We start from the raw sequence: 25799 nt of genomic DNA on the forward strand, positions 1-25799 counted from the left end.
CCAACTTATGAGACTGGAGAAGTTTATTAAAGGTAAAGCTGTACAGCAAAAAACACAAATACAAGACAAACACTAAATGACTGAAACATGTACAATGTAGAAGAAAAGCAGAATGATTTTAATTCAAATACAATTCACTCTCCGCGATCACCGGAAATAGCCATATAGAACAATTTAAAGAATAATTTTTGCACATGAATTAACAACAAAAAAACCCTCCTTAAAACAAGTTTACTCAACACAACAAGTCAATAACAGTTTTGTACAAGAGCTCATGGTCCTGCAGGTGGTTTTTGATGGTTTTACGTCCATTTCTATCTTAACTATTCTGCAGCTGCAGCTCAAAGATGCAGCAGCTTGTGTTTTATGAGGAGAAGTAAGCAGATGCTATGGAAGGCTTTGGACGCTGAGGGAACTCTGAAAACAAACAAAACAAAACAAAAAAAATCAAATTAGCGTTAAAATTATCATCCCTCTCATTCAATGTGTCAATCAAAAACATTTTTAAAAAGACACCCAAATTAGCATTACATTATACTATAAAGAGGATAGCAAGAGCCAGGACAGGTCAGCAACTACTGAACTTTAAAAAACAAAACAAAACAATACAAAAAAACAAAAAACCCACACATTTCTATTTAGCCACTTCAAATAAACTGATGACCTAAAGGCATTTAAAAATATTCTGGACCAGAAATCAAACCCAGATCGTTGCTGTGAGTGAAGCTGATCCTCACCTAGAAATTAAATCTAAGGCAGTGAGGCCGGCAATGTTTCAATTTCTTCCCCTGGTGCAGTTTGTTCACCTATTTCCAGCTTTAGGAGTGTTGTTTAGGCAGCTATGCTAGCACACAGTATGGGCACTCTCAGTGCGCACACCCAGCACCCTATACTAAAGCATGAAGTGGTGAACGTGTGGAGTTGAGGTGGTTTGATTGTTTTTTTTTGTTTTTCCAGTCAGTAGCATACTTGATAACATCAGCTTGCGCATCGTTAACACGGCAGTTAAGATATTATTGTAGACGATATATATCACACACCCTAAATTACCAATAGATGATTTATTTTAATTTGAAGAGTATTTGGATTTATGTTGTTCTGTATATTTGGTCTGAGTTAGCAGCTTTGAAATTTTCTTTTGTTATCCTTGGTGTGTGTTACCCCATGGAAGGAGGCCCTTTTGCTAGCTAGATCGCCAGTGTATTCTGTGGCAGGGTCAACCACTCAGAGCGTACTTGATGGGTACCATCTTTTGGATATATTAATAATTTTCTGCTGCTTTGTCAAGTGAAACAAATTTATGCTGAACACACTGAAGCAAGTAGTACATACTTTAAAGAATGGGTGGCTTTACCTCTTTGAAGTGGATTAGATGGCAGACCATAGATCGAGATGCTGTCATCTCTTCTCTCAAAGTACTTAGAATCCAGACCTGCAGAGGCTCCACTGAGGACAAGGAGAAAACACAAGCCTGAGGGACCCAAAATCATGCACTTTCCAGTCCTGTCCTCCAATCAAAAATACATCTTTAAAATGAATATTTAAAGCAAACACACAGAAAAGGTTTTGTTCTTCTGCCACTGGTACTGTCACACAATCCAAATCATTCTAAATAAATTGTTCGTTATCTGGAATCTGCATACTGCCATGCCCTCGTTTCTCTAGATTTACCTTGAGCGGTAGACAAGAAAGAAGTATAGACAGAAACCTGGATAACTAAAGTTAAAAAAAAAAAAAAAAAAGAACTTAAATAAAAAAATTCTGACATCAGAGGTCATGTGGAAAACAGCACATCTGATCTGTCAGCCCAAAACCCTGGACGGGAAAAAAAGAAAAACAAAAACCTTCCATATGGCAAATATTGAAATGAAAAGAAAATGAGTGTAACAACTGGCTTTCTGTAATGTTCTGTTTTAATAAATGTGGTTTTTATGTGCCAAGCCATAAAAACCTTACTCAGGTAGGATGTGCTATTTAAATGATGCTCAGTTGCTATACCTCATATCACTATGCTACCACCACCATCCTGAACCTTTAATACACGGCAGGATAGATTTATGCTTTCATGTTGTTTACACTAAATTCAGACCCTATTATTTGAATGTTCTCAACAGAAATTGAAAAAACAAAAAAGTTAAAGCTTTTGTTGATGCATTCATTGACCTCGTCTGATGTTCTTATTTGCTAATAATAATAATAATGAACTCACAAAAAATTGTAACCATTAGAGAGAGAAAAAGAAAAGGAAAAAAAAATATTTATTTATGTGTCTATTAGACCCCATACCTACAAGCCTGCTCAAAGAAATCCTACCATAAATTACTGGCTTCAATCTTAAATATGATCAATCTATCTCTAATAATGGGCTATGTACCACAGGCTTTTGGCAGTAATTAAATCATTACTTAAGGTAAGATGGGGCCTGATTACTCAAAACCCGTATGTGAGGAGAAGGATTTTAATTCTGGAGACAGGCAAGAGAAATCAATATATAGGAAATATTATTATTATTATAATATTTCTAGTTCCTGTCAGTACTCTCGCTGCAGCATTTTGGATCAGCTGAAGGCTTTTCAGTATCACTCTGAGACGGGATATTTCTAATTTTATTATTACTGTGTAAATACAAAAAAGCAGTCCTACAAATTTGTTTAATATGTGCATTGAAGGACAAAATGACTCCAAGATTCCTCACATTGTTAATGGAGGACAAGGGAATGACATCCAGAGTAAGTATCTGATTAGACATCATGTTTCTAAGATTTGTAGGACAGAGTACAGAAACTTCACTTTTATCTGAATTTAGAAGCAGGAAATTAGAGGTCATCCAGGCCTTAATGTCTTTAAGACATTCCTGCATTTTAACTAATTGATGTGCATCATCTGGCTTCATGAATAGATAAAGCTGGGTATCATCTGCATAGCAATGAAAATATATTCAATTCAATTTTATTTATATAGCGCCAAATCACAACACTTGCCTCAAGGCACTTTATATTGTAAGGCAAAGACACTGCAATAATTATGTATAATTATAATATTATATGCTATATGTTCTAATAATACTACCTCAGGGAAGCATGTATAATGTAAATAGAATTGGTCCTAGCACAGAGCCCTGTGTAACTCCATAATTAACCTTAGTGTGTGAAGATGACTCCTCATTTACATGAACAAATTGGAGTCTATTAGATAAATATGATTCAAACCACTGCAGCACAGTATCTTTAATAGCTACAGCATGCTGTAATCGCTGTAATAAAATGTTATGGTCAACAGTATCAAAGCTGCACTGAGGTCTAGTAGTACAAGCCCAGAGATGAGTCCACTGTCAGAGGTTGTAACCTTCACTAATGCTGTTTCTGTAATATGATGAATTCTGAAACCTGAGTGAAACTCTTCAAATAAACCGTTGCTCTTGGTAGACTGGCCTATAATTGGCCAAGACAGCTGGGTCAAGTGATGGCTTTTAAAGACCTTATAGTACCATGTTACTTCACTCTCAGACTGCAGACTCACTTGTGGTTCCTATGATACTTAAAAGTAGAATGGGAGGCAGGACATTCAGCTTTCAGGTCCCTCTTCTGTGGAACCAGGTCTCAGTTTGGATTTGTGAGACTGCAATGTATTTTTAAGATGAGGCTTAAACTATCCTTTTTGACCAAGCTAAGTTAAGCTTGTTAAGCTAAGTTAGGGCTGGATCAGGTGACAGTGAAACCTTCTTTAGTTATGCTGAAACAGGCCTAGGCTGTTGCATTGAGTATTTCTTTTTCATTCACCTCTTTTTACCCTGCTTATACACAACTGCATTTAATCCATCCATCCATTTAATCCTCTTACGCTTATCCCGTTCAGGGTCGCGGGGGGCAAGAGGCAGGATACACCCTGTACAGGTTGCCAGCCTGTGGCAGGGCCAACACAGAGAAACAGACAACTATTCATGCTCACAGTCACACCTGCGGGCAATTTAGAATCACCAATTAACCTAACCCCAGTAACTGCATGTCTTTGGACTGTGGGACGAAACCAGAGTACCCAGAGAAAACCCACGCAAACACATGGAGAACATGCAAAATCCACACAGAGAGGTCCGGGCCAAGATGGATTTGAATCCAGACCTTCTAGCTGTGAGGCAACAGTGCTAACCACCAAGCCACCGTGCTTCCAATCTGCATTTAATCATTAGTTATTATTAATCTCTGGCTCTCTCAGCAGTCGCAGCAGATGACTGCTCCTCCCTCAGCCTGATTCTGCCGGAGGTTTCTTCCTGTTAAAAGGGAGTTTTTCCTTCCCACTGTTGTTTTCATTGTTGGGTTTTCTCTGCAATTATTGTTTGGTCTCTACCTTACAATATAAAGCACCTTGAGGTGAGGTGTTTGTTGTGATTTGGCACTATATAAATAAAATTTAATTGAACTGAATTAACCAGATACTTACTCTGGATGGCATTGTCTTGGTGTCCAGTAACACTGAAGAATTTTGGAGTCATTTTTGACAGGATATGTCCTTCAATGCTCATAACAAATATGTAGGACTGCTTTCTTGCATTTGTGCAATATTTCTAAAATTAGAAACATCCTTTCTCGGAGTGATGCTGAAAACCTAGTTCATGCATTTATTACTTCTAGGCTGGACTATTGTAACTCGTTATTATCAGGTTGTCCTAAAAACTCCCTGAAAAGCCTTCAGCTGATCCAAAATGCTTTTCTGTAAAATGCAATGAGACTCAAATGTCTGAATGCACTAGCCATGTGTATTCTCCACAGAGAGGAAGCAGGTCTGGAACATGCCAGAATTCAGTAAGAGGGCTACTGATCACTTTCTTGCTTTGAAAGAAAGACTAAATCATATGTGAGAAGCACATTATTTTTCAATGTACCTATCTTTACACAGAAATCTGATATGAGATTAATTACAGCAAATAACTACCAATAAAAAAAATATATAAATAAATGTCTAAACTCAAGCCATTTTATAAGCTAGACTGAATAGTCAAAATATTCTATTGTCTTTAAAGATAAACTAACCCATCTATGTTGTCGATGAATTATTCAAGACACCACAGAAATGTTTGGTTAAAGGTAGTATTATGTGAGGTTTTCCTCAGTGCAATATTTGTTAGCTGTTAATTTGAACAGGTGCAATAAATTAAAATGGAACAAATATCTTAGGATGACTCCCCCCCGAAAGATTTGTCGGAAGCTATATTGACATGACTGAAAGATAATCAGTCAATTTTTCAAACTGGGCATTTTCACTTTGACATATGGATCTTTGAGTACAGTTTATACTCAATACTTTATAATGATGATCTGAATACTTTCTGGATCCACTGTAAATTTGGAGGAAAATATAAACAACCAAACTCACGTCTGCGCGTTAGATGATTTCCCAGCACGCTGATCAATAGGAATGGCGTCAGCAGCCACCACAGGAGATCCAACAGGTTTACCTGTCTGAGGATAAAACTGTGCCTGAAAAAAAAAACCCACAATGATATCTTACAGTGGTGTCAGATCAAATACGATTTACTTTTCTAATGTGGCATCACACCTCAAAAAAAAACAAAAAAACAAAAAACATTTAAATAAAATCATCTTCTTTTGGCTGCTCTCCTTAAGGGGTCACCACAGCAAATCAGCCAGCCCTCTGCACGTCCTCCTTCACTACATCCAGTAACCTTCTCTGTGGTCTTCCTCGTTTCCTCTTGCCTGGCAGGTCTCTGCTCAACATTCTCTGCTCAGTACCCTCTGTACATGTTCAAACTATCTCAACCTTTCCAACCAACTTTGTCTTCAAACTGCTCAACCTGAGCTGCCCCTCTAATGTAATCATTTCTAATCTCGTCCATCCTGGTCACTCCTAATGAAAATCTTCAACTCTGTCACCTACAGGTCTGCCTCCTGTCTTTTTGTCAGTGCCACTGTCTACAAACTATGCATCATTAGCAGGTTTCACTACCACCTTGTAAACCTTCCCCTTCACTCTTACTGCTATCCTTTTGTTGTCACCAACCACTCCACCCTGTCTACACCCTCTTCTTCACCTGTGCACTGTGGCCTTGAATGGTTCACCACAGGTATTTAAACACATCCACCCTCAGTACCTCTACATCATCACCATTCCACCTGTCTGCTTCTCATTCACACACATGTATTCTGTCATGCCTCAAGTGACTTTCATCTTCCCTCCAGTGCATCCTTCCACCTCTCCAGATTCACTCCCATCTGCTCCATCCTCCTCTCTTTCATTCACCCCCCATTCATCAGCTTCTCAAAGTACTCCTATCTTCTCATCACACACTCTTGGCTTGTTAGTATATTTCTATCTCCTTCCTTAATCACCCTGACCTACTGCACATCTTCTCCAGCCTATTCTCACTATCTAGCCAACTGAAACAAGTCCTTTTCTCCTTTCTTAGTGTCCAGCATTGCATCCAACTCACTGTAAGCCTTTTACATAATCACCTCTCTTTTTGCCGTATTCCTAGATTTCCAATAATTAATCTCCCACTCCCATCTACTTTCGTTGATATTAAACTGACTTCTATCTTTGATGAATGACACAATAGGTAATTCAATTTCAGTTTAAGCTCATAGTAATGTCTGTGGGGAAGGACAAAGAGACCAGCATGTTGTCACCTACCCTGAGTCCTGTTGTTGTGGTTAAAACTTCAGGATTCTCCAATGATTCCAGACACTGTGCTTTTCTGGACAGCTGCTTTTCATTTAGCTGCTTGTTAAGCCAACTTATAACTGTGGTAAAATGAAAATAAATACATTAGTAAATGCGCTACATTTAAATATCAACATGAAGGATTTCTATTCACATTACAAAATTGATTCTCATTCACAAATTCTCCAAGCAGGCCTTAGCAAGAAACTGATACTTACTGCCCAACCCACAGCCACCCCATAAATGCAACCCAAATTCAAAGTTGTGACACTGTGTAAAATGTAAACAAAAACAAAATGCAATGATTTGCATGATTTTCACCACAACAGAGCACTTCGCACCCAGTCTGCTGGCTTACTTGTGGTTCCTAGGATACTTAAGAGTAGAATGGGAGGCAGAGCCTTCAGTTTTCAGGCCCCTCTTCCGTGGAACCAGCTCCCAGTTTGGATTCAGGAGACAGACACCTCCAGGGCTGGATCAGGTGACCCTGAACCCTCCCTTAGTTATGCTGCAATAGGCCTAGGCTGCTGGGTTATTCCCATGATGCACCGAGTGTTTCTTTTCATTTACCTCTTTTTACTCTGTTTACACCCCACTCTGCATTTAATCATTATCATTATAATCACTGGCTCTCTTCCACAGTGTGTCTTTTGTTCTGTCTCCCTCTCCTCAGCCCCAACTGGTTGTGGCAGATGACTGGCCCTCCCTGAGCCTGGTTCTTTTTTTATCTTCTTTTTAAAAAAAAAAAAAAAAAAAAACACTAATAATACTGCCTAAGGGAAGCCTGTATAATGTAAATAAAATTGGACCCAGCACAGAACCCTGTGGAACTCCATAATTAACCTTAGTGTGTGAAGAAGACTCCCCATTTACATGAAAAAACTGGAGTCTATTAGATAAATATGATTCAAACCACTGCAGTGCAGTACCTTTAATACCTATAATATGCTCTAATCTCTGTAATAAAATGTTATGGTCAACAGTATCAAAGCTGCACTGAGGTCCAACAGGACAAGAACAGAGATGAGTCCACTGTCAGAGGCTCTAAGAAGATCATTTGTAACCTTCACTAATGCTGTTTCTGTACTGTGATGAATTCTGAAACCTGACTGAAACTCTTCAAATAAACCGTTCCTCTGCAGATGATCAGTTAGCTGTTTTACAACTACTCTTTCAAGAACCTTTGAGAGAAAAGGAAGGTTGGAGATTGGCCTATAATTAGCTAAGACAGCTGGGTCAAGTGATGGCTTTTTAAGTAACGGCTTAATTACTGCCACCTTAAAAGCCTGTGGTACATAGACAACTAATAAAGACTGATTGATCCTATTTAAGATTGAAGCATCAATTAATGGAAGGACTTCTTTGAACAGTTTAGTAGGAATGGGATCTAATGAACACGTTGATGGTTTGGAGGAAGTAACTATTCTTAACAAAATAATCATACCATTGATTAAAATAAATAAATCAGACCACTTGTTATTCCAGACAGAGCTTTACGGTTCTGCTTTGTGTCTATAAACACTGATGGGCAGAGAAGATTGGCTGGATTTGTAAACCTCAATTTTTAAGACATGAAATGAAACTTTCAGAGAGTCCAGTAAATAAGACTAACTTCCTTACCATTCTCATTTGTTTTCAGCACTTCTTTGGTTTCATTCAACTTCTGTACTGTGGTCTCCAACTGTTCCTTGAGTTTTGAAACCTGAAAAATACAATAAATACTGATGTCAAGTTTGTTCTGTAAAAAAAAAAAAAAAAAATTCTAATTAACCTGAATAGCCACATACAAGCAGCAAAGGTGATCAGAATAGCATTCAGCAATGACTCAATATCAGCAGTTCTTGTAAATATATTAATCCACAGATGGCTGTAAAATTAAAGGAAAAACCGGAACACTTGCTCTCTTCAGTGAAGTGGTGGCTTAGTTATGCTGTGGAGGCATTTTGCTGCCATGGTTTGGAACCACTTGTCACCTTAGAGCAAATCAGTGGACTGGTACTTAAAGCACCTCTCTACTCAAGCTAAGAACTCAACCCAGTTTCTACTACAGGTCTCATTCACCCAGTCATGCTGAAGGATACTTAAAATGGCAAAGCCAATGTAGGGCACTAATAAAATGGCTCATGTTGTGCACTCAAGTGTAACTGATGACTTGTTGCTGTTGAACTGGCATTATATAAAAACTGAATCAAACAACAAATGCAGAAACCTGAAAAACTATTTCAAAATATTATTTGTTGTGAGCTCCCTTGCATTTAAAAGCACACCAGTTATCTCTGCACACATGCAGTTTTTATGGTGCTTGACAGGTACGTTCTTCTTGGAGAACTTGTCACAGTTCTTTGAATTTAGTCTGTTTCGATATCTTCTTTCTCATCAAGTAATCCCAGACTAATTCTATAACTTTTAGATCAGAACACCTTTTAAAGGACTCCTTGTCCTTGTAAATAAAAACAGTTATTTGTGACTGATTAGATGTATGGGCTTGCCGTGCAGCAGATTGTATACCTTCCTGATCGTACCACATAATGGAACCATGAAAAATCTAAATTCTAGAAAGGCCCAAACAGTACTGTACACTTAAATAAATAAAAAAAAATTTTTTTGACACCATACTGATTCAGGTTTAAGTGATCAAGTTTTGTTTTGATTGATGAGATCTTTACTACTCTTTATTTTCTTTTATTTTTATTAATAGAAAAGATTTCAGTCTGTTGGCATTGCCTTTCATAATTTGAAGACATACCTGCTCATCCTTAGTGATGATCTGTTGCTGAGCACTTTGTAGATCCTTTTCAACACACTGAAGTTTCTCTGAAGTTTCCTGGAGAACTTTTTCCTGTGACACTGTCACAGTGTTCTTGACTTTTATTTTTCCAACTAGGCCTCGAACTTCTCCCTGCAGCTTCTTAATGATACCGTTAGCCTGGATTAAAAAAAGAAAGAAAGAAAAAACCAGAGGTGGTCAGTAACTGGATTTGACCATTTTCAACCAAACGTACAATCTTTTTTTCTCTCTGTAACAGACAGATACTGCTCTCAGTTAAACAATGCAACCAATATTACTACAAACTACACTACAAAACAATTATGCAGTTCATTATACAACCCTGTTTACAAAATGTTGGGACACTGTGTAAGGCATTCCTGCATATTGTTTGTTTTATGCTACTGCGGTTGTACCATTTGCATTTCAATCATGCAAACATGGTCTGGTGCAGGCCTCCAAAAACCCAACAGCGCATAACTCAAGTCAAATGCTGTTGGCTGACAAGTGGCCGGAAAAAGAAAGGGAGTGACACGCGTCACCCATTTGGAATGGGAGAAGCATGAAAAACAGCAGTGTCCGCAGTGGATGTTTGTCATTGTCTTTAACACTCAATTTCACTTCAGCACTTCTCTGCAGCTGGCTGAAAGACCATCAACAACACTCACAAAAGTAGCCCATACTTTGGACACTGCTTCCAACTGGCAACAACTCTCTGCAGGTAGACAGGCTGTAGCTGTAGCTCCCTACAGTCTGCCAACACTGCTAATGGAGAACCATGTTGAGCCCATAACAGACACCGCTTAGCTGTGAACTTCTCACTGACAACCCCCATTTCTAGACACAGCTCCCCCTTCCTCTATTACAGCTGTAAATTAGTTGAGGGATCAATTGGATGATGCTAACATAGATAACAAGCAGCTGAGGAAGCACCAGGATAAGTTCAATAAATATTTTATTTATGTATTCAGATTTATTCCTGTCATGCCATCTGTACATAATGAGGTTAATCTTATTGAAAGAAATTCTCTTTATCAAAGCAACTGAAGAAAAGGAAAATACAGATATTGTTAACAAATGTAATTTTAATTTATTTACAATTATGTTATAGAGTACATCTGTCAAACTCAAGGCCCGCGATCTAATTCTATTCAGCACACGACCTTATGAATCAAGAAATCAGATCCCGTCTGACAAAGTGAAGTAACCAAACCTTCCTAGGAGCGACCGGCCTACCAAATTTACTCCAAGAGCGCTTTGACGACTCATCCAAGAGGTCACAGAAGAACGCAGGACAGCATCTAAAGAGCTGCACTTCACATGCCCAAAGGTCACAGTTCATGATTCAACAATAAGTAAAAGACTAAGCAAAGTAGCATCCATGGGAGAGATTCAAGGCAAAAACCACAGCTCACCAGACAGATATGATGAAGGCTGATATTAATGTTCAGTTACATAGCGAGTGTGTTATATTTATAGGAGCAGCAGCCAAGGGAAACCGTGGGCTTCAAAGAAGGCATTGATGGATTGGAAGATGATGAATAATGCTGCTTATATTACTTTGCTTTGATGGAGTTTTAACTTTACTTGTGGATACAATGACAAAGTGTGCCCAATGACAATGGTTTTCAGAAGATCCTGTTCCTATGTATTGATTCCAATTACAAGATTATGTCTGTTTTTCATGCACAGCTACCCGAGGGCTTAAAGATTACAGCCACTGGCTTTCATTCTTGTCCCGGAGGTTTACAAACCTTTATCAGCTCCTCAGACAGTGATTTCACTGTAGCTTCAAGTTTTCGAATCTGAAGTTCCTTACTTTCTGCATTTTCTTCCACAGATTCCTAGAAAACAAAAAACAAGCTGGTTAAAAATATCAAAGGGGAGATCAAAAGTTTCTTTACTCCACTCATTAAAAAAATACTGTCAGCTGCCAGAGCTACCCCTCAGCCTCCTGGCAGTAGAATCTTTAGGTGGCATGAATCCTCTGGAAGCACAATCCCTACAACACACAATTACCAGGGCTCAGTGGATCTTAATGTGGTGCACATGAGCCTCAGTGACTTTATTCACATAGCCATTTGCTTTTGAATTGCTAAGAACCAGATATAAGAAAGGCTGAAGTTATGATAAATATAAACCACTAAGAATGACTGGCATGGTTATAGTAAGAATTAACATGTCCGAGATTTTTAGTAGATGCATCGATGGTACAAATTTGAACATCCTAGTCACGTCGTTCTTGAGTTCTTCTTGTTCACAAAGTTGAAAATTGGCTGTCCACCCGACGGCACGGTGACTATAAAACTTTACCTGATTTAAATTTGACCAATCCCCCTTTAGGATGTGCCTCTAGTTCTGCTGGAATTTTTAGATCTCTCCCTGGAATTCCCTTGTGCCGTGATGTGTGCTAGATCTACGGCAGTCTTTTACAACTTGTATTTCATTTTGGTAAAACAAATAATAGGTTGTTTGAATCAAAAGTTCTTCCTCATGCCTCACAACATCACAACAAAATTCTCTCTTGATAATCTAATATTTGGGGACATGTTGCAGAACTTCATCCATAAAATTTAAATATCAGACCTAACTTTTCCTTTTTTGCGTTCTTTATTTTTTGCAATTCATAAACATGGAAGAAAATAATCAACAAAATTAAAAAAGAAAAAACTAAAACAAGAAGAAAAGCACATTTCTGGGAGACCTTTTTTTTTTTTTTTTTAGCAATCGATCAATTCAGTATTCACAGTAGGAAAACAGCATGTGTGACAGTGAGATCAGTAGAGTGTGTTAGATCCCATTAAACCCTGTGCAGGAGGTTTTGACTGACTCCCCATCTAAATGATGTAAAGGATCCAAGTTTCCCTTATCCTAGTTGCTAGAAACTTACTTACCTGAGACATATGTCCAGATGCCTACCCTGCTTCCTCTGGTTAATGGATTTAACAGAGAAGCCCTATTTTTTGCTCCCCTCAATGAGCTGCGCACTTGGTGAATTTGCTAGTTTTTTGTCTTTAGTGGCAGCGAATAACAGTGAAACATCACTTTTTATCTTCCTTCTCTTCCAAGATCTACCCCCACCATGCCTGCTGAGATCACTTCTGATGCACATGACTCCAGCTCCACAATCATTACTTTCTCTCATTTTATTACATCTGTTAATTCTAAATACTGTATTTCAAACAAAATTGCCATTAGCACAATCACATGTGTGGCTGGGTGACTGTGGGTCAGGAGGTAGAGCAGGTCACTCTATTACTCAGAAGGTTGGCGGTTCGATCCCTGGCTGCTCCAGTCTGCATGCCAAAGTGTCCTTGGGCAAGATACTGAGTTGCTCCCAATGTGTTCACTGTGAATGTGTGTGCAAATGCTAGACAGAAAACCATTTCCCGTAGAGGTGCTTGTATGAATATGTGTGTGAATGGGTGAATGAAGGCTTGTTGTATAAAGCACTTTCAGTCCCAAAGTAGAGTAGAAAAGTGTATAGTAAGAACCAATCCATTTACAATTTACATATGAATATAAGCAGAAGTGAATGGATGGATGAACTGTACTTTATTAGCTGTCCGAGAGCTAGATATTAAGTCCCTTATTTAGACAGTCCTAGGTGGATCAGATCTTGGGGAGTTCAACCTTTTTAATAAGTGAAACTACAGCGTGTTCATTGAAAAAAGGTAACAAATTAATGACTACATATAACTAATAGTTTTTTGGACTACAATCAAGCTCTACTGCAAAGAAAAAGAAAATATGGTATATTAGGCTTTGGACACACAATATATTGTAATTTTATTTGGCTAAAGTCAATCCCTGTAACAAACTAATTCAGGCTGACTAAACTTGTCCTGTGGCAAAAAAAAAAAAAATCCCTCTAAGAATCCAGCTGCATGCAGTATGCACAAAGTGTGATAATGGATTTTACAAAACATGGAGAAAGCAGGAGAGGATTCCCCTACCTTCTGCTGCTGTGTGGCTTCCAGTACTTCTTTAGTGCGAAGCATCAGCTGATCTTTATCTTTGATCTCCTGTTCCAGAACAGCCACTCTCATCTGTAGCTGGCTCACCGAGCGGTCCTTCTCATGAACTTCTGTATCCAGGGTGCTGTTCTCCCTCCTGAGGGACAGGACCTGCTGCTTTAAATGCTGGCATTCCTATAATATTAAAGCAGGGAAATAATCCAACAGCAGATGTTGTCACACATTTTTAAATAATAAACAATCTGTAAAGTCTGTATTAAAAAAAAAAAAAAAGTAGCTGATACTGCAATATACATTTTTCTTTTGACATGTGTTTAAAAAAAACCAACAGGAAAAAAGGATTTCAAATTTAATTCTCTCTTCAACTTGGAGCCAGTAAAGAGAAGCTAATATGGGAGAAACAAGCAGTCTTTCTAGTCCCTGGTGCTACTCTTGCTGCAGCTTTTAGAATCAAGTGAAGTATTTGCAGGGGGCTTTTATAACAATAGTATAATAAGGGAGAACAGCAGCACTCACACTGCCGGCTTACCTGTGGTTCCTAGGGTATTTAAAAGTAGAATGGGAGGCAGAGTCTTCAGCTTCTGTGGAACAGGATCCCAGTTTGGATTTGGGGGAATGGCACCCTCTCTATTTTTAAGATACAGCTTAAAACCTTCCTTTGTGATAAGGTCAGGGCTGGATCAGGTGACCCTGAACGCTCCCTTAGTTACACTGCAAAAGGCCGAGGGCTTTTCACGCTCTCTGTTATTATTAATCTCTGCCTCCCTTCCACAGTATGTTAGAAAGTTTTACCTTCCCACTGTCACCATCGGCTTGTTCATAAGGAGTCACCTGATTGTTGGGTTTTCTCTATATTATTGTCTTTACCTTACAATACAAAGCACCATGAGGTGACTGCTGTTGCGATTTGGTGCTTTATAAATAAAATTGTATTGAATTGAACTAAACATTACTTACCTCGTCTGCACCAGCTAGTTTAATCTTAAGGTCCCGAATGACAGACTCATTCTTGTATTTCTTCTCTGTCAGTTCTCGGCATGAGGCCTCCAACTCTGTCAGCCTACTGTTAAGCTGCTGGCTGCTCTTTTTATGAGCATTCTCCAACTCCTGACGAAGCTGCTCTCTCTGCTGCTGAAACGTGCTTCGTAACTGGAAGACATCATTAAAAGCATTCCAAAAATAAACATCTCAAACAATTTAAATTCACAACCTACTTTACAATAACCCAAATTTGAGGGGAAAAACAACAACACCAAAAAAACATGAGAAATTCTGTCTTGCAGACTGAGACCTGCTGAATTTGTAAGTTTGCTCACTTACAAAGAGATGAACAGTTTCTGATTTAATGGAGAGAGACAGAATTTCAACCAAAAATCCAGAAAAAATTATTACAGAAATGTTACACATTGATTTGCATGTCATTGACTGAAATAAGTATTTGATCCCCAAGCAAAACATGGCTTGGTACTTGGTGGAAAAACCCTTGTTGGCAAGTGCAGTTTCTTGTAGTTTGTCACCAGGTTTGCCACATATCTCAGGAGGGATATTGGCCCACTCCTCTTTACAGGAACTCTTCAAATTCTTTAGGTTTTTGGCTACCGCTTAGAAACTCAAAGCTCCCTCCACAGATTTTCTATAGGCCTGAGGTCTGGAGACTGGCTAGGCCACTCCATGACCTTAATGGGCTTCTTCCTTAGCCACTTCTTTGTTTACCTTGGCGGTATGTTTTGGGTCACCTGAGCACTGGAGTTTAAACGAAGCATCAAAGCAACAAATTTGTTTTTTAATAATCGAATAATCCGAGTTACTCAAGGAATCGTTGCAGCCCTAATTATTTCCGTATGCAGTGCATGTCTTTTTAACCTCTTGCTGTCTAAAATACAGTGTTCAAAAAAATTAAAGAAAACACATCGGCTCTCACTGTATACTATACTCTGGGGAAAAAAGTATTCCTTACTCTGAATAATTTGAAGTCATTTCATGAATTGTGATGCTCAATTCATTTTAATAAACCTAAACAGAGATATGAAGTTCAGTAGAGTTTAATGGATTTCCTTTACATTTTTGATATATTATCTGTCATGACTAAGGTATTCACCACAGTATTCTACCACTCTAAAGGAACAAAGTGAGCAGATCCTCATTCATTCATGATTTAATATTTTATGTATGCACCTAGATTTTTGTTTAATAAATCGAAATTTAGTTTACAGGGATGGATATTATCTAAACTAGATTTAGATCTTATCACAAGTCTATGGAGAGATATTCCAACTTTCTCCAAAAATCATTTTAGCTGATCCAAAGGCTGGATTTAAGTCAGGTGACATAATTGGCAACATCATTGTCCCATTTCTATCCTGCCTAGCTTCCTTAAATATGGGGTTTACACAGCTTGTTTTGACATTAATAACCATATTAAAAAATATAGTTGATAAATATGTGTTGATAATTAAAAGACAAGACTTACCTCCATAGACTTTGCTCTCTCCAACTGCAGCTCCTGAGAATGAAGGCTGGACAGGGAGCTGGTCTGATTCGTCCACTCTGAGCGTAATTTGTCCAACTCTTTAGTCTTCTCAGACAGAGTCTATGATACAAATATGATCTTTGTTAAACTGACATTTTTTACTCCACTATATTTTAACCATTTATTTACCACAGTCACGCCAGCAGCTCATGAACTTCAGAAGTGCTGCCATTCGCGGATTTCTGACAACAATTACTGTAAAAACCTTATGCTGTGTGTGAAGCACAATTTCTCAGCTTTCACAAGCTGTTTGAATCTTTTGATAGGACAAACCGTGGTATAATTATGGTGATTCAAAGTGCCTTTGATCAGATGTCTCAGCGGTGATACGCTCTGTGTTAACCAGCTGTGCACGGCAATTAAGGGCAGGTGCTTTGGCGTAACCGCCCACTGTTAAAGGGTTAAAGTTACATAGAACAAACTATTGAGGCATCATTTGCAATTACAATTTCCTTTGCCAATCATATTTCAAATTTTTTTAAAGGTTGACCTGATGATTCCAGTTTTATCAGATTCCAATTTTCTTGATGAATTGTTGCTATATAAATATATTTTTTGCCATTTCTTTTCTTTTTTTTAAAAAAACTTTTCTTTCATGGAAAATTCAGTTTATGGTTATAATAAACTGATCATTTATCAACTGTACCAGAGCACCGACAGACCCTTACTGAAATCACCAGTGCTCATTGGTGTAGGACATTGCAAAGTGTAAAACAAAATCCAACTGAAAATGAACTGCAGTATCTACTTTAGCTAACATGTTTTACACATTTGCATAAGTACCATTCAAAAGTTGCCCTTTGGAGGTGGTCATTGACCCACTGTTGTTCATGTGCATTATCACATGAGCCAAGGTGTGTGTGTGTGTGGGGGGGGGGTGACCTATGTGACCTATTGAGGTCACCTGAAGTAAGGTGGTAAGCACTTGGGAAGGGATCTTAAGACAACATTGTATGTGGCTGACAGCTGGTGCCATAAGCCACCACCTCTGTTCACTGATGCTTTTTTACAGTGGACATTGATGGCTCCTTTCACTCCTGTTTGAAACCATCTGTCTATACAGGTGATGATATTTGACGATGGTTGGCAGATTGGTGTCACAGGCCTCTTGATCAATGCATCTCAAGTAGAAATCTAAAACATACAACTATAGTGTGGCGTCTCCGTTCTGTTAGGATTTATTTTAGACCTTAGAAAAAACAAAAAAATAAGAATGCAAACTTTTTTAAAAATTCTGGGCTGATGCTATAACATTCAAACACCAAAACTAATTTTTCTGTTCAGGGATCCAATAACTGTAATACTGGTGGATTAACCATTCCAAAAATATAAAAATGATTTTTTTTGTAATACTGTAATATTTAGCATAAATATGTGGAAATGTTTGGCTAGCCAATTCTGATCTGTGTTTGAATATAATAGGATTCAAACTCAGAAATTAAAACTTATTGTCTTCATGGGAGAAAAAGAATAAGCTAAACACAGAGTTCAGTGACTGAGTTATTAGACTGAGTCAGTTAATGATTTTTTTAATATCTGCTATGTTGTTTATGCTACATCAAGTAAGCCATTTCAAATAGTTTTTGATTTGCTGACTTTGTTACATATTATGCTACTGACATTTTCATGTAACTTAGCTCATATTTTACTTTATTATATGTTGGTTTCAGATTTTATTTTGATTTCAGATTAATTCTTACCTTTCTAACACATTTGCTTTGTTATATTCCATTTTATTATATTACACATAGTATAATGTTTGTTAGGTGCTGGTTGTATTTTAGTCAATTTTTATTGCTTTAACACAAGAATTACCCAGAAAATATGGGATAAATAAAACAAACACACACACACACACACACACACACACACACACACACACACACACACACACACACACACACACACACACACACACACACACACACACACACACACACACACACACACCCCTACCTGTTGAGCATAATTTAGCTGCCTGGTCAGATCATCTTCAGTCTTCTTAAGCTTCATTTCTATGGTCTGCTTCTCTGCCTGAAACATTGAAATGACGTCTTCATAAACACGATAAACAGGTTTTAAGATTATGTGAAAGATGAAATTAATTCTCTTTGACTAGACAATTACATTTAAAGTCAATAAATAATAATATAAATATATTAAAAATTAAATATTTTATAAAGAGGTAGCCTTTAGCTGATAAAACCAAAGCTTACAGTGTGAAAGTCTGAATTCTATTATTGATTCAGTGAATTGCTTTAATTCACTTGGCAGAAACCTACAATATTTACAAGCTTGAAAACAGTCACACATTTGAAGAAACACCCAAGCAATGCAACCTCTGACCTTTGGGATTAACAGTTAGCTTTAACGCATGCTTAATAACATTTTATTTAAATGAGCTAACATTAAAAATTGGCTCCATTTAAAGCTTTATTTGATGGGTGGCACAAAGTATGATGAAGATAAATGAGCCAACCTTCAGAGAGGAGAGACAAACTGCCAGGTAGTTTTTAACCTCTTTGTCAGAAGCTTGAGAAAGCCGTAAAGACAAGTGGTTAAGGTGCTTGAATGCATTTGTCTCTATGACACTGAAGTTGGCAGGGCCTTCCAGGACTGGAGACTGACATGACAAATGAAGGAGAAACCTGTGGAAATGACAACAGTTAGTCAGGATGCTGTGTGGTGTTTTACTGGAGGAATTTTATCTCTAAGACAACTTTGTCCACTGCACAAGTTAAACTTGGTTACAGTACTGTGTAAAATGTTTTCATTTATATCTTCTGAGTCAGTAGGAAATATTTTTAATATTTGTAAACATTCCAGTGAAATATCTGAATGATTAATGGATGTTCACAGGGAGGTGAACATCCACGCAACAAGCAACTTTAATTTATCAGTCAGCAATTCCAATTTCCAGGACAGAATCGTGTCCGTTTTTGTTTCTTGTGAGAGCCACATAGATTACAGCCTTTTAATGTTGGTTTCTGGCTTTGTGCACATTTTCAGATTCACCCAATCTTTTACTTATAATTTATAAAATAATATACATAATGTACCATAATGTACTGAAATTAAGCCTCCACTCAGCCATTCTAGGATATTCTGTTTTTGCACAAAATCATGTTACTGACCTGTTGCCAATAACCCTAATAAATAGTGTCTAATACTGTTTATTTTCTTTAACCTTAAAACACCAAGGTGAGTTTAATAACACCATAACTCTCTTTCACAGAGGTGAAAATCACCCCATGTTAGAACACATCTGCCAAATTTCACGGCTCTAGTCCTTGTGGTTTTGGAGTCTATAGACCAGAAAGATAAAACCTGACGGATGGATGAATGGTATGAGGACAATATGGGGTGGCTGTGGCTCAGGAGGTAGAGCAGGTCATTTACTAATCAGAAGGTTGGTGGTTTGATTCCTGTCTGCTCCAATCTGCATGCCAAAGTATCCTTGAGCAAGAAACTGAACCCCAAGTTCTCCGATGCAACTGTCGGAGTATGAATGTGTGTGAATGTTAGACAAAAAGCAGTTTGAAGTAGAAAACAGTGTGTGTGTGAGTGTGTGTGTGAATGGGTAAATGCAAATGTGTTGTATAAAGCACTCAGTGCTCAGCTAGAGTAGAACTAGTCCAATTACCATCCTCCCGCTTTATTTTGCACAGCCAAATAAAAATGAATAGAATAGAATGCCTTTATTGTCATTATACAGGATGTACAATGAGATTGGAGATGAGCATTCAGGTTACTTTTATTTTGGCTTGCTTGCTATGAGGACAGTCCACAGAGACAGACAGATGGTATGAAACACAGACAGGAGTTCTCTTTGCTGTACTTTATACTGGATGACATTGGCTGTTAAAATGTTGCCTATTCATGGCATTATTTTGAAAGCAGTTTTTTTTTCACAAACATTTTTGGCACAGAACTGTGTATATATAATAAAAGGAATTATTAGGACTGAAAAAAATTCATATTCGCCATTTGGTTTACTCAGACAGTGTGATGCCATGAGTTGGTTTTCTTCATACCTTGGACTGTCTGACTCTTGTTCGGAATAGCACAGGTTAAGCAGGTCAATGAACTTCTGAGGAAATGATGCAAAGTCTATCAGAAGGCCCTGTTGGACTTTCAAGCTACACAAACAATGCAAATACAAATACATCAGTTAAAGTTAAAGATATTTTGTTGTTAAATTCAAACAAAACACTACTTCATACAATTCTTTCTACACTTACCTTTGGAAATCCTCTTCTGATATTGCAAGGTTGAAGAGAAAATATGGATCTATATCATCTGTTATTCTTACTAGAAGATCCTAATATAAAATTAAAAAAGTATCTTAATAAGACATATACAATAAATGTTGAAGGTATATAATGTAACCAGGGGAATCAGTGCAGGCCTAAAAGACATATGAAGAACTAGCTATTTTTCCAATGATCTGTTTACTTTAAAAACTATACAAAAATACAAAGAAAACAATCTAATTTGTCCCACTCACTCTTTTGTGTGCTGGACTTGTTGTCACCTGAAGCTCAATGGTGACACGCACATTTGTTTTTCTGTAAAATGGAACAATTAAGCATTATATTTGGTAACCAGATATTCTCTACGTGAACTTATACTTTAGTCCCCAGCTAACACAAACACACCATAAAGACAGGCATCTTGTTCATATACATACATTATTTAGGAGGAGCCAGTTTCAGCTTGTCAAAATACAATTATCCTTAAATTTACTCAATGTTTGCAAACTGTTCCAGCTGCTTCTGTTATTGCAATGCTTCCCATGCAGCCAAAGGCTCACTTAGCCATATGTTAAAAAAAAGAAAAAGAAAACTAACAGTTAACATAACCTAGTTCTAAAGACTGTACATCACCTCAAAGACAACTTGAAGCATTTTGTGGTAATTGTGGATGAGGCACTGTATTTGCTCAGATGGTAAAGCTGTCTATTCTTGAGTGCCTCCAGTTCCTGTAACTTGCTGGGCTATCTTGCATGAACAGCATGTTTGAGATCTCCCCAAAGAGGCTTGTTTTCTGCTGTAGCCAGTGACAAGCTGACTTGGCTTTGTCTTTTGGATCACTGTCACGTTGGAATGTCCAAGTGTGTCACATGTGCAGTTTCTGGGCTGATAAGTGCAAATTTTCTGATAACATGCTGAATTAATCTTGCCACCAATTGTGGCCAAATTCCCTGTGCAGCTGACACGTCCCCAAAACAGAGATCCATGTCCGTGTTTCACAGGGATGGTGCACTTTTTAATCACAGTTCTTGTTGACTCCTCCCCAAATGCTGCGTTCATGGTTGTGGCCAAAAACTTGAATTTCCAGAAGTTTTGAGGCTCGTCTCTGCGCTGTCTGGCATATTGTAAGTGGGCTGCTTTGTGGCACTGGCTCAGTAATGGCCTTCGTCTACTAACTCAACCATACATCGATTACCTGACTGTGGCTTGGTTTCAACAGAATCCCTCATTTCCCACTTCTTAATTTCAAAGTCGAAAAAAACGTGTGATCACTGCTGATTGGCATTCTCAGTTCCTTGGATGTCTTTTTAATATAATTTTCCTGTTTTATAAAGTTCAGCTATCTTCTCCAGCAGATCTTTTGATAATTCTTTTGCTTTCCCTATGGCTCGAGTCCAACATTGTGAGTGCAGCACTGGATGAAACATGTAGGAGCCCTGAAACTCACTGACTTTTTATACACACACTATTTACAAGCAAACAGATCACAGGTGAGAATGGTTACCTTTAGCAGCCATTTAAACCCATGTGTGTCAGCTTGTGTGTATGTTATCATGCAAAAAATTTCCAGGGTATATAAACTTTTGATCAAGGTAATTTGGATCTTTTCAGTTGTCATTACGACATATAACGGTCAAACAAAAGTGCTTGATAATAAATGGCTTCACTGAACCACTAACCATGAGTGAAAAAAAGTTGTTTTATTATTCATATTCTCTGAAAAATGGCCACCCCCCCCCCAAAAAAAAAACAAACAAAAAAAAAAACACAAAGTCTGTCAGAGTATGTAAACCTTTGAGCGCATCTGTATGTGTGGTGGGAGGAGCTGCAATATCAGCATGTCATGCTAAACTATACTAGCACTGTGTTGTTAGCACTATGTGTGTACAGCACTTTATGTTCACCTGCTTTCCTGTGTTTAATTTCCCACCATAAACTCACTGCTATTGCTGCAGCCAAATAATGTGAAATGCCTCGTACCCACCAGCGTCTAGTTTGTGGTGACAGCTGAGAAGAAAAACTCTCATAACTGACAACACTTTACACTCTTAAACTGCACAATGCTGCAGCAAACGGACTGACTCTGTGGCTCCATGGATATTTGCATCCTCTCACAGCTGTTTGTGGATGTGAGACAAAGTGCTCAAAGAGCATCGAATGTGGTTTGTGCAAAACTACAAAAGCACTTTAAAAAAAAAAAAAGCCCTAGTCCATTTTCATTTTTTTGCATCTGTATAGTCAGGTTATAAGTTTTCTGACAATGACAAATTTTTGTCTGTACACCACCACAGTAAATCATTCTGGTACAGTTCATCTTTATTTTCATCTGCCAAAAGATTTTTTTTCCCCAGGACTTTGAAGGCTCTTTTAGATGTTTATCTTTTCATGGAAAAGAACAGGGGTGAAAATGCCTCTCAGTCAAATGTCCAATTAGGTTTGCGCCTCCAACGCTTTTGTTAATTTAAAGATGAAAGGCTTCACTTCCATGAAAATTACAAAAATTGTATTATCCAAATACCTATGGATCATTGTTTTGTTTTTTTTAAAGATGCTTTGAGATATACGTTATATTTAAGATGTAGTGCTTTTGCATTTTTCACAGAGGCACGGTTGGTAATAAAAGTTTTCTTTTTACCAGCATTTTCATAAACCTGACTGACAAGCTGTTTAATCGCCGCGGTCAGGATGGGTAGATTTAACGTGCCCATATAGTTCTTCGTCTCCTCACGTATAGCGTCAGACTAAGTTGCGGCAGTTTCGCTAGTCTCGGGCTCTTTACTAACGCTGTCCAGCTGAATGCGCAGCTTCCTGTTGAAACAGTCTTACCTTTCCTCGCAGTCCCTGCAGCGGACATTAACCTGCAACACTTTGCTGAAGAGCTCCTCCATGACAGAGAGACTTTCGCTACGGTGTTAAAGACCACATCCAACATCAAACTAACTGAGCGATGCTAGTTTCAGTCAGTGAGCTGGTTCGTTACTCCTCGACATTTTTCAATTTGGCGCTTTTAAGGCGCCAACTGAATCCCTCTGGAAACGGAACTCCGAGCTTTTTTTTTTTTTTGCTCTACGTTTAGTGGTGGATGGGAAACATGAAGCCCCCAACCGCTATCGCCACCTACTGACTGCCAGGGGAACATTCATCACAGCAGAGGAAACTAAAAAAGCACACAACGACCCAATAGACTCAGAGCATCCACCCACCTTCTTCTGCTTATCCAGTTCAGCCTGTTGCAGGGCAAACACAGAGAGACACACAACCATTCACACCTATGGGGCAATTTAGAATCACCACTTACATGCAAACTCCACACAAAAAGACCCCGGCCCTGAGATTTGATTCCAGGACCTTCTTGCTGTGAGGGAACAGTGCTAACCACTGTACTACTGTGCTATCCCAGCAAATATGTAAATGAATGAATCGAATTGAATCACTTTAAAACTTTTACACTTCTTGAAAAGACGAGAGCATTGAGAAGCTTATGGTTTATTAAAAAAAATAAACCAAATATTAATGTTAATCATTAGCTTTAATCCAGCCAAGTTCAACCTGGAAAAAGTAAAGGTACTGAAACAAAGCAGCTGGAAGAACATTTTGCAGCCAACTACAGGTTAACTGGCAACAGGTCAGTATCATGGCTGTGTATAAAACGGGCATCTTAGACAGGCAGGCTTTCTCAGAAGCGAAGATGGGCAGAGGTTCACTAGTCTGACAGATTAACATGTGCTCCCATCTTGACAACATCTTTTTCAGTAAAGGTCCGTCATGTTTCAGTAAGACGATGCTAAACCACATTTTGCATCTACTGGAGCAGCACGTCCTCATCAGAGAAGAGTCCGGGTGCTGAGAAACAAAAAACCCAACAAAGCAGACCCAGGACTGCTGAGCAGCTAGAATCATGAGAGAGAAGATCCCTGCTGTCCATGGCTCCTGACTGGCAGTTGTGAGTGGATCTCAGCAAACAGCTGAAATTTCCAGAGCAAATCATCCACACAACACTTCGTCCTGACCTGGTCATCTTCTCAGACTCCACCTAGAACATCGTTGGAACTCACCGTGCCTTGGGAGGAACACATGGAGCAGGCCCATGAGAGGAAGATGAGCAAGTATCAGGGACTTGTTGAGGAGTGCAGGAACTGTGGTTGGTGGACATGCTGCCAGGCCGTTGAGGTGGGCTGCCAAGGTGAAATATGTTTCTGCCATCAAATTCAAAATGACCTTGCTTTTCTTTTATGTTTTCTATGCTCTATTGTCAATAAAATATGTTTGTGAGATTTACAAATCATTTCAAATCTCACAAACACCATGTAAAATGGACATTGTTTAAAATACTTTTATTTCCATTTTAAAGTGTCCCAATTTTTTTGGAACTGGGCTGTAATTTCAAATTTCTCTCCTAAAAGAGATTGGGCATGTGTTGCTCAAACTGGCTTTGCTGGATCATATTTAATTTCCAACATTAACCAGTGCAGCTTCCTGTCTTTTAATGGGAGGCTGTGCATTCTGAGCAGATATGAAGAAATGAACAGACATCAAGCCTGATGGCTGAGTTGTAGTATAGATTGTTTATTAATGGTATATTTTTGCATAGGGAAACATACTCATTTCCAGAATGACTTCATTAGAATTTGTCGATAGCAATGGCTAAATATGGTTCTAAAGGTGTAAATATCCCTCACAACAGATGAATAGCATTAGGTCATAAACACTGGTTCAGACCGCTTTCACTCAAACATTATACATTCAAAGAGGAAAAGACAGGTAAGTGCAGGACTTTATGCCATGCAAATAAAGTTGACTGACAACATTTTCAACTAAAAAAGAAATTTACAAATTAAAAAGTACTTAAAAAGCTTGGTAAAGTTGCTAAAAAAACTACATCCTGTTTGGAGCAGCAGCCCTTTCCACAGTAAATCTCCAGGTCAGGATTAACATCAGCACTTCGTCTGGACTCAACTCGATTCAGATGTTAAAACTGTGACCAAAGTGCACGATAACAAACTTAGAGGTGTTACAATACAGCAAACAATATAGTTTTGACAGGGGACAGCTCTCTGCTTCATTACAGCTTTGTGTTGTTAGGTACTGGCATAACTCCCTATCATTTATTACAAGCGCTAACATTTACTGTTATCATGTAGCAAAATGAAATGCAACTAGAGAGCTAATGTGGAAAGGGCTGTAGTCCATGTGAATCATGCAATAACCAATGAAATGTGCTAATGCAATGCCTATGCTGTCTCTGATGTAAGGGATATACATATGTCTGGAAGCAAGCAAGCAGTCACTATAATATCTGGAAAAGTTATGATGGAAAAAAAGTTCAAATATGCATTCAAATATTGTCTGAGAAACAACTCTTTCATTCATTACAAACTATCTTCAGCACGTGTAGTACAGAAATGAATCAATATGGCATCACTGTCAGAGGAAAACTTGCAGCTCTACAATCAGATTTTTATTAAGTGTGATTTCCTGCTGTGAGTCCGGATTACAGGAAAGGTTTTTAAAGGCTGTGAAAAAAGCAAACATGCGATTCAAGAAACAGCAAAAAAGAAAGACATACTGGAGTCACCAAATCATTTTTCCAGGAAACA

General features: G+C 38.2%; 1 protein-coding gene across 1 annotated transcript; it reads right to left on the minus strand.

Moving 5' to 3' along the window:
- Positions 1 to 8: 8 nt before the first annotated feature.
- sass6 (SAS-6 centriolar assembly protein) lies at positions 9 to 23261 on the minus strand. Its single transcript, XM_030727062.1, has 16 exons — positions 23029 to 23261; positions 20457 to 20517; positions 20191 to 20270; positions 19984 to 20088; positions 18429 to 18597; positions 17906 to 17983; positions 15890 to 16009; positions 14377 to 14568; positions 13399 to 13593; positions 11197 to 11286; positions 9422 to 9601; positions 8296 to 8377; positions 6646 to 6755; positions 5371 to 5474; positions 1355 to 1446; positions 9 to 417 (listed from the first exon to the last, which is right to left on the minus strand). Exons 1-16 carry the CDS (start codon positions 23088 to 23090, stop codon positions 365 to 367), a joined length of 1773 nt encoding a protein of 590 aa, XP_030582922.1. The 5' UTR covers positions 23091 to 23261; the 3' UTR covers positions 9 to 364.
- Positions 23262 to 25799: the final 2538 nt, after the last annotated feature.

Source organism: Archocentrus centrarchus, chromosome 4 (assembly GCF_007364275.1).
Source record: "Archocentrus centrarchus isolate MPI-CPG fArcCen1 chromosome 4, fArcCen1, whole genome shotgun sequence".
NCBI lineage: Eukaryota > Metazoa > Chordata > Actinopteri > Cichliformes > Cichlidae > Archocentrus > Archocentrus centrarchus.